Raw genomic sequence first — 10,790 nt, 5'->3', positions numbered from 1 at the left:
GATGGAACCCAGGAGGGCTGAGAAAGAATGCCAAAATAGTAATAACATGGGCACGAATGCTGTAAATCTCACCTGCAGAGCTTGCAATTTATAACCATCACATAACAAAACCGGTTACCAAAAACAACTGGTTGACAGATGGAACCCAGGAGGTGAATAAGAATATATTAAAGGACAAGGTCACTAAGGTTGTAAATCTTGCCTGCAGAGCTTGCAATCCATTTCCATCACAAGACCTGTTCCCAAAAAAAGCAAAACCAACCCAGACGGAACCCAGGAGGGCTGAGAAATAAATGCCCCTGCAAGGGGCAAAATAGTAATAACATGGGCATCAATGCTGTAAAGCTCGCCTCCAGAGCTTGCAATTTATAAACAATCACATAACAAGACCAGTTACCAAAAACAACTGGTTGACAGATGGAACCCAAGAGGGCTGATAAATAATGCCTGCAGAGCTTGCAATCTATTACAGAATTTTTTTCTTCTGAATACATACATACAGTGGAGAGGGGGGGGGGGGGAGTAATGATATACCCCAGAAAAGAAGAGGGGGGGGAACAAGATGAATTGGGGGGGGGGATTAGGATTTATTAAATCCTGGGAATTCTAGAAGGGGCAGCAAATTGGGACCTCAGTCAGGGGAGGGCAACTTATCACCACCCAGGCAGGGAAGGGTCACCTAGCACCCCATTTCTGCCCCTGGCACCCCATCCCCAGGCAGGCAGGCAGTACTGACCTCTGGGAAGGAATCCTTGGCGAACACATGTAGTAGCGCAGTCTTCCCGCACTGGCTGTCCCCCACCACCACGATCTTACATTTGACATTCTGGTTGGGATCCATGATGGATTTGCTGGCCAGTTTCTGGCTGCTCCTTCTCTCCTTCATTGAGGTGAACTTCTCCCACCCTCTCCGGGGATCACACAACTTCTATATAGAGAAGAGGGGGGATGGGGAGCGGAGGGTGTGCACAGCTCCCTACTATTCCCCGTCTGCAGCACTCGCTGCTATATCCACAGCTCCTAGGCTCCGCTCTGCTCTGCCATCCGGTACAGAGAGGTGACTGAGCTTTGTCTACAACTCCGCACTGCTTTTATGTCTCCCCAGACCCGCCCTCCTCACTCTGCCTACTACTGCCTTGTGTGCACGGTGCCATCTACAGGCCGCTCGGCAAACTGCAGCGTGTCTTCCTATAAACTGGAGAGGAGATACATTGTATCCAGAGAAATTCCATGTATGGAATCGATCCTTTCCTTCCACCCAAACTGGACCTACAGGCTTCAATCTGATTGTACAACCTTATTTAGCTCCCATACACACTAAAGCCCCGTACACACGTACCGATTGTCGGCCGTAAATATTCGGCCGACGACCTATCGGCCGATTGATGCTTCCGACAGCCGACAGTGCATTTTCGGCCGAACAGAATCTGTCGTGCAGACTTTAAAATTTTTGTTGTCTGTCACCAGAACGGCCGATTGTTCGCCAGTCAGTACAGATTTCGGCCGACAGACAGCAGACTAGCAAGACTGGGCATGCTCAGAAATGAAAAAAGACAAGGAAAGTGAACCATCACATGACATCACTTCTGCAGTCGGCTGTTGTTGGCCGACAAAATTCGTGTGCAGTCTTTTGCAGTTTTCAACAGACACGACAGCCCTGGACAAAAGACGGACGATCGTTCGGCCGATGATCAGTACGTGTGTACGGGGCTTTAGTGACACAATTTGGCTTTCTTTTTTTTTTGTGAGCATTTTTTTCCAGCAACACCCATTGGTTATAGGTTGGCCTAATGCTGCCATACACTATGCGAAAAATCATTCAAACTCATTTTCAAAGAACAAACACTTTGTCCTTAGAGCAAATGATAGTGCCGTCATTTAATGATGACAACATTTCGAACAATTAATAGTTTAATGGACGTAAATGAATCAGTTTTTCATCCATTTTGTCACATAAGGGCAGTGCAAACAATTCAATTTTTAATCGGTGAGAAACATAGCCACTTGCCTAATGGGCACTGATTGGTGGCACTCATAGGGGGCACTTGCCTAATGGGCACTGATTGGTGGCACTCATAGGGGGCACTGATAGGCAGCACTAATGGCCACTGATAGGCGGCACCCATGGGGGGGCACTGATAGGCGGCACTCATGGGAGGCACTGATGGGAGGCCCTGATAGGCGGCACTGATGGGAGGCCCTGATAGGCAGCACTAATGGCCACTGATAGACAGCACTGATGGGAGGCATTGATAGGTGGCCCTGATGGGAGGCACTGATAGGCAGCACTAATGGCCACTGATAGACAGCACTGATGGGAGGCATTGATAGGTTGCCCTGATGGGAGGCACTGATAGGCGGCACTCATGGGAAGCACTGATAGGCGGCACTAATGGGTACTAGTAAGCGGCACTCAAGGGGGGCAATGATAGACGGCACTCCTGGAGGGCACTAATAGGCAGCACTAATTGCCCCTGATGGGTACCGATAGGCAGGGCTGGCTAAAGATATTGTGCTGTCGTGGTCCAAGAATGAAATGCTGCTCCCCCCCCCCAAAATAAAAATCCAGCCCACCAAAAGCCCCCACATTTATTATTTTAGATCATGATAATTAAAACTAAAGATACATTTATCAGGAAGTCAGATTTACATGCAACAGCACCTTTTCTGTATGCAAAATGATATGACAGATCATTATGTTCAATTCCAAACCACAAACTCCCCTCATTATAGACCAGGGGTGGGCAAACTTTTTGACTCGAGGGCCGCAATGGGTTCATATATTGGACCCGGGGGCCGGACCAAAAGTAGATGGCAAAAAACGCTGTAAAAAAGTGCGTGACTTTGAGGTCACAAAAGTGTGAAAGGGGCCTTCGGTAATTAAGGTATAGTGTGCCCCCTTTCAATGCAGAGTGACCAGCGTGCCCCCTTTCAATGCAGTGACCAGCGTGCCCCCTTTCAATGCAAAGTGACCAGCGTGCCCCCTTTCAATGCAGAGTGAACAGCATGCCCCCTTTCAATGCAGTGACCAGCGTGCCCCCTTTCAATGCAGAGAGACCAGCGTGCCCCCTTTCAATGAACAGTGACCAGCGTGCCCCCTTTCAATGCACAGTGACCATCGTGCCCCCATCAATGCAGTGACCAGAGTACCCCCTTTCAATGCACAGTGACCAGCGTGCCCCCTTTCAATGCACAGGGACCAGTGTGCCCCCTTCAAAACAGTGACCAGCGTGCTCCCTTCAATGCAGTGACCAGCGTGCCCCCTTCAATGCAGTGACCAGCGAGCCCCCTTTCAATGCACAGTGACCAGCGTGCCCCCTTTCAATGCACAGTGACCAGCGTGCCCCCTTTCAATGCACAGTGACCAGTGTGCCCCCTTCAAAACAGTGACCAGCGTGCCCCCTTCAATGCAGTGACCAGCGTGCCCCCTTTCAATGCAGTGACCAGCGTGCCCCCTTCAATGCAGAGACCAGAGTGCCCCCTTCAACGCAGAAAGAAGAGGGGAGAAGCGCTCTAAGTGCAGACAATTTATTGCAGATAACAAGGCAGGTGATATACACTCACTAGACATGAAGACTGAAAAGCTGTATGTGTCAAAGCAATCCTGCAGCCATCCTCTGGAGGGTGTCCTCTGGTCACAGGAAGCCGTATGCAGTACTGTCACTGGCGGTGGGAGGGAAGAAAGCCGGCTGTCTCCCACAACATCAGCGGTGAGCGGTCAAGCGGCTCGGATCTGCGGTTCCGTGTTGCGAGTGATGGATGGAGGCACTCTCACCCACAGGGATGGTGGGATCTGTCCGATGTGTTACGGCATGCACGACGCGTTTCTGAGCATGCGCGGGGTCCTCTGCACCCGGCGCGCTCTTTCATCAGGTGCTAGAGTGCCGTAGTCTCTGTGGGGCTTTATGTAGTGCTGAACAAGAGGATAATTAGACACAGCTGAAGTAAGGGGATGGCAACCGCCCACAGCACTGAGCAATAACCTAACCAATCAAACATTTTTGTAGCAATGGGAGAGATTAAAAACAACTTAGAAGTGGAGTGTGATCGGTCGGCTGCCCTTAAATACACATGTATGTGGGCTAGACAACCGCTTATCACAGTGATAGCAAACAATTAGGCAATACAAAACATATAATAAATGTAAAATAGGGGTAAGCCTGGGTTCATCAAGGCTTATGAAGAACATGTAAAAACGTTCCAGGTTTAAAATGATACAATTATAAAAATAAAAAAGTTGATAAAAAGCATCTTTAAAAGGTATATTATAAGAGCTAATGCATAATACCTATACAGGCTGTGGTATGGAGAAACATATAAGCAAATGAAACAATAAAAGGAGGAAGGGGAAGGGGGGGGGGGAGTAAAAAAGCCTTATATATTGGATAAGAAAATGGAGGATGGATATAACCCATATATAGGTGTACATATGTATATCCTAATAATTATATTTTCTGTATAAAGGATTTTTATATGGATTACCAACTACGGTACCACATGTATGATATATAGGGGAATAAGCCTTCTGATTGCTCAGTAGGTAAACCTTATAAAGTTTGTATAAAAGATTTATATACCAGAACCAGGGCCAAAGTGTATATATTAAAAAATCATCTGATATGATGTGGTGAAAAAATAATAAATAAAGACCAACAGAAAACCCTGATAATAATTATAAGATAGTGTGCACGTCTAATTCTTCATTTAACCCTCGAGGAGCGAGAACATCTAACGTATAGATCCAGAAAGTCTCTCGCATACATAATTTGGAAAATCGTTCTCCCTCCGGCAAGTCTTTGGGAATCGATTCGATAACCCAAATTTTTAGTCCCTCGGTGGATTTTCCGTGGACTTCTGAAAAATGTCGAGGGACACTATGAAGGTCACATCCACCTTCAATAAGACGGCGATGTTTGCCGAATCGTTGTCTGACTGGTCTGATGGTTCGACCTACATAGAGCAACTGGCAGGGGCATATCAGACAATACACCACATAGTCTGTGGAACAGTTGAAAAAATTGTCCAAGACATAGGTTTTGTCATTATGTGTAAAGTTCTTTTGGCCATGTTGCACAAAACTACACATTTTGCATAACTTTTTACGGCAGGCATACATGCCTTTCAGGGGGATCATCCATGACGGATGATTAGTGGCCTTGATGTTCTTTAATTTGCTGGGTGCTATTTTGTTTTTCAAGGTGGTAGCCCTCCTATAAGTCACTTTTGGCTTGTCCAAAATGACCGAGTTCAAGTGGGGGTCTTGTTTTAGGATATCCCAGTGTTTTGATAGAATTTTTTCCATTTTTCTATACTGACAATGGAACTTAGTGACAAAACGAACAGGATGATATTCGCTCTTGGCCCTAGAACTAGGATGTTTCCCTGGAAGATAGGCCTCATAGGCTGAGTTTACCAAATCATCAGGGTAGCCCTTCTCTGAGAATTTTTTCTTTAAGTGTTTACTTTGAGTTAGATAATCTCCATCTCTGGTACAGTTCTGTCGAAGTCGACAGAACTGGCCTTTTGGTATATTTTTCGTCCATTGGGGGTGATGGCAACTCTTATAATGGAGATATGAATTACCTCCCGTGGGTTTGATATAATTTTTGGCATGTATCTGATGTAGCTCATGTCCCAATTCCAGATCTAAAAAAGGCATAGAATCTGGATGTGAGACTGACGTGAACGATAGACCCAAAGAGTTGTTATTGCAGTGGCTGACAAAACCGTCAATCTGGGATGCGGAACCATCCCAGATGACGATAATGTCGTCAATATACCGCCCAAAAAAAACGATGTGTTGAGCAAATGGATTATTCTGCCAAATGTATCTAAGTTCCCAATAGCCCATGGTCAGATTCGCATATGAAGGAGCAAAGTTAGCTCCCATGGCTGTGCCATTTATCTGCAGATAAAACGTGTCCTCAAACTGAAAATAGTTGTGGGTTAGGCAGAAATGTGTCGCTTCCAAAATAAAGGAAACTTGGTCATGATGTAGGGAAGAATCTAGTAGGAGAAAATGTTGTAATGCTTGTAAGCCTATACTATGGGGGATAGATGTATACAAGGAGCTAACATCTAAAGATAGCCACGAGTAACTATCTTCCCATCTATATGGCGTAATCTGCTCCAATAGGTGGCCCGAGTCTCGTATGTACGATTGCAGACTTTGGGCCAAGGGCTGTAAAAAGACATCAATATACTGTGAGAGGCCACTAGTGACGCTATTCATTGCTGCAACGATAGGTCTCCCTGGGGGATGAAGGGGGTCTTTATGGACCTTTGGCAGGTGGTAGAAATATGGAGTATTATAATACTCCTTTTTCAAAAAGGCCGCCTCATCCTTATTAATCACTTTTTTGGATAGTGCAGAACCTACCAGTTGTTCGACCTCAATTTTATATATGGGCAATGGGTCTTTTGAGAGCCTCAAGTATGTTTTTTGGTCACTTAATAGTCGAAGGGCTTCGTTCACATAATCAGTTTTATTCTGTAGGACAATGCCCCCACCTTTGTCTGCAGATTTAATAATAAGATCAGGGTTATCAGAGAATCTCTTAAGGGCCTGGGATTCGCCATGATGGAGATTAAGGTGGGAGTATTTGCTCTGTTTTGATGTATCTGAACACATGGCTTGCAGGTCAGCAAAGACTGTCCTATAATAAGTTTCTAGGTACGGGCCTTTTGAGCGTGTGGGGTAAAACACGGATTTAGGCCGTAAGTCCGTATGGGTATAGTGTGGCGACTCCGGGAGATGCTGAGTATATAACAGTATATCAGGGTCCAGATCGTCATCCTCACAGGGATCATAAGTGCTAAAGGGACTGCCAGGAAAAATCTCATCAGTTGGGGTAGGGGCATTGGTGTCTACATTGTCAGCGAGGGAGCTGGTATCAGCCTGTTTGGCCTTTATATTGAAATAACGCTTCAATGTAAGGTTGCGTATAAACTTATTTAAATCACGAAATAGTAAAAAGGAGTTAGGGAAGGAGGTAGGGGCAAAACTTAGGCCTTTATGTAATAAGGACATATCATCCTGATTTAACTGGACGGAGGAAAGATTAAAAATCTTTATAGTCTCCGTTGTTTGGAGTTTATTTTTGGTAATTCGTTTACCTCCTCTACATCCTCGTCTATAATTTTTCTTTTTTTCTTTCTGGTATTGGTCAGTGGGCCCTCCTCTAAAAAAGACACCGGAGGAGGGACCATTGTAGAGGGAACCGTGTCAAGTTCATTGATCATGACAGGAAAAGATATATTTTGGCTCAAGCCAAGTGACTTTGGTGTTACTGGTATCTGACTGGCTATAGGGGGACTAATGTACTCTTCCCGGTTGGCGGGTAAGTTTGGGAGGGTCTGAACCGACGTGGGGACAGATGACTTACCAGCGGTAACTCGGGCGTTGGTGGTACTGGAAAGTCTATTTTTAGTAATATTATTATAGGTGGCAGAAATGCTCTCAATCTTACTAACTTTACCTATATCTGTCTTGGTTTTGTTTTTATTTTTATTTTTATTTTTATTATTACACTTATTAGAATGGTTAGGTGGAATTCTGGTTGGACAACTAGAGGGAATATTACTCTTATTATGTTGGTCAAAGAGTCTATCTACATTAGTGGTCTGATTCTTGGCTATGGGTATGAGTCTATGGTTGTACATGGGCCGTGTATAACTGCCACCACTATGTGGCGCGGTCCTAAGGGGTTGGACTGGGTGAATCTCCAGGGACATTAGTGGAGGTATGTGGTGATTTTGTTTCCACAGGAAAACCTTATCGTTGCTGTAATCATCTAGGTCTCTCCTAAATTTATCCAATTTAGTATGTATGAGTTGGTCCTCCTTTCTTTTTGTATTCCTTTTTAGAGTGTCAAACCACTCAAGAGGGATATGCGTATGAAAACTCTCAATGTCCTGAATCAATATTTGGATGTTGTGTACTAATGAATCGTATTTAATGTGTCGCTGAGTGGCGAGAAGCCCTAGCCACTTAGTGGTGCAGAACTCTGCAATACCGCGCCACTCTTTCAGGTGGGCGGGATCTAAAAAGGAGCAGGTCTGCGTAATCCTAAGGCCCCTGGGGGAAATTTTGGCAGATAAATATTTATTGAGAAAAAATTCATCCCACCACTGAGTGTTGGCGGAGTGCATTAGTCTCTCTAGTTTTTTGAACATACCACATAAGACATGGCGGTCTGTACGTTTTCTGATAGGCTCATCAGAAAACAAATCATTAGAAAAGATGGAATATAAGGTATCTAAAATGTCATATTTGTGTAATTCCACATCACTGATTAGATCCATGATCACGCAGGTCAGAGTGGAATGTACAAATATGCAGAAAATTGTATAAAATGTAAACAATTATTGTTATAAAATGGTGAATATCAGTGTATATGCGTGTATATACACCCAACCAAGGACCAAATTCCAAGGTACACTGGCTGGTATACTGACAACTAGATGAGTGGTGTCAAGTAACCCAGGGGACAACTCCACATCTATAGTTAATAAGTAAAAAACAATTATCAATAACTGTAACGGAAAAAAAAAACAACTACCAATATGAGTGATGATACATATATCTGTGTTGTGTATAAACCTTTGTAGGAGATAGGTGCATCTAAACCCATAGATATTAGGCTTGTATCAAAGACAGGGTCATCAAAAATAGAATCATCTACAATCATCTAGGCACACATGCTGGGTCAATCAAGCTGCTCTAGAGGAACCTCTCAAAAAGCACATAAAAAACAAAACACAGAGCGCTACGAAGACCTCCAGCATATGAAGGGTGGATGAACAGAACTAATAAGCAGCTGAATCCAGGGAGGGGGGGGGGGGGAGGGGAGGGAAGGGAAAAGAAAAAAAAAAAAAAAAAAAAAAAAAAAAAACACAGGCAATAAAAAAGGTTGTAGTTGCAAATAGACATAGGCATAAAATGGTACAATACAATAGGGGACAATGGGATAGCATAAATAGGTTGATGATCCTAAAGGGGATAGAGTCCGTGGGCACTGAGCTGCTCTTCCACAGATGAGGAGGAAGAATCTGTATAGACAAAAAGAAGAGGGGAGAAGCGCTCTAAGTGCAGACAATTTATTGCAGATAACAAGGCAGGTGATATACACTCACTAGACATGAAGACTGAAAAGCTGTATGTGTCAAAGCAATCCTGCAGCCATCCTCTGGAGGGTGTCCTCTGGTCACAGGAAGCCGTATGCAGTACTGTCACTGGCGGTGGGAGGGAAGAAAGCCGGCTGTCTCCCACAACATCAGCGGTGAGCGGTCAAGCGGCTCGGATCTGCGGTTCCGTGTTGCGAGTGATGGATGGAGGCACTCTCACCCACAGGGATGGTGGGATCTGTCCGATGTGTTACGGCATGCACGACGCGTTTCTGAGCATGCGCGGGGTCCTCTGCACCCGGCGCGCTCTTTCATCAGGTGCTAGAGTGCCGTAGTCTCTGTGGGGCTTTATGTAGTGCTGAACAAGAGGATAATTAGACACAGCTGAAGTAAGGGGATGGCAACCGCCCACAGCACTGAGCAATAACCTAACCAATCAAACATTTTTGTAGCAATGGGAGAGATTAAAAACAACTTAGAAGTGGAGTGTGATCGGTCGGCTGCCCTTAAATACACATGTATGTGGGCTAGACAACCGCTTATCACAGTGATAGCAAACAATTAGGCAATACAAAACATATAATAAATGTAAAATAGGGGTAAGCCTGGGTTCATCAAGGCTTATGAAGAACATGTAAAAACGTTCCAGGTTTAAAATGATACAATTATAAAAATAAAAAAGTTGATAAAAAGCATCTTTAAAAGGTATATTATAAGAGCTAATGCATAATACCTATACAGGCTGTGGTATGGAGAAACATATAAGCAAATGAAACAATAAAAGGAGGAAGGGGAAGGGGGGGGGGAGTAAAAAAGCCTTATATATTGGATAAGAAAATGGAGGATGGATATAACCCATATATAGGTGTACATATGTATATCCTAATAATTATATTTTCTGTATAAAGGATTTTTATATGGATTACCAACTACGGTACCACATGTATGATATATAGGGGAATAAGCCTTCTGATTGCTCAGTAGGTAAACCTTATAAAGTTTGTATAAAAGATTTATATACCAGAACCAGGGCCAAAGTGTATATATTAAAAAATCATCTGATATGATGTGGTGAAAAAATAATAAATAAAGACCAACAGAAAACCCTGATAATAATTATAAGATAGTGTGCACGTCTAATTCTTCATTTAACCCTCGAGGAGCGAGAACATCTAACGTATAGATCCAGAAAGTCTCTCGCATACATAATTTGGAAAATCGTTCTCCCTCCGGCAAGTCTTTGGGAATCGATTCGATAACCCAAATTTTTAGTCCCTCGGTGGATTTTCCGTGGACTTCTGAAAAATGTCGAGGGACACTATGAAGGTCACATCCACCTTCAATAAGACGGCGATGTTTGCCGAATCGTTGTCTGACTGGTCTGATGGTTCGACCTACATAGAGCAACTGGCAGGGGCATATCAGACAATACACCACATAGTCTGTGGAACAGTTGAAAAAATTGTCCAAGACATAGGTTTTGTCATTATGTGTAAAGTTCTTTTGGCCATGTTGCACAAAACTACACATTTTGCATAACTTTTTACGGCAGGCATACATGCCTTTCAGGGGGATCATCCATGACGGATGATTAGTGGCCTTGATGTTCTTTAATTTGCTGGGTGCTATTTTGTTTTTCAAGGTGGTAGCCCTCCTATAAGTCA

The 10,790-nt window shown here is 44.1% G+C and overlaps 1 protein-coding gene across 1 annotated transcript in view; it reads right to left on the bottom strand.

The window, feature by feature from the left end:
* RND3 (Rho family GTPase 3) overlaps window positions 1–1,049 on the bottom strand; it is a 38,644-nt gene extending 37,595 nt beyond the window's left edge. Inside the window, exon 1 of the mRNA XM_082259981.1 lies at window positions 737–1,049. Coding sequence (XP_082116107.1) covers window positions 737–886 — 150 coding nt within the window. The 5' untranslated portion in view covers window positions 887–1,049. The remainder of the gene's footprint in view (window positions 1–736) is intronic.
* Window positions 1,050–10,790: the final 9,741 nt, after the last annotated feature.

Source organism: Pelophylax lessonae (assembly GCF_965119305.1).
Source record: "Pelophylax lessonae genome assembly, chromosome: 6".
Taxonomy (NCBI): domain Eukaryota; kingdom Metazoa; phylum Chordata; class Amphibia; order Anura; family Ranidae; genus Pelophylax; species Pelophylax lessonae.
Note: the sequence above shows the minus strand (reverse complement) of the source record. Positions and strands in the feature narration are given on the sequence as shown.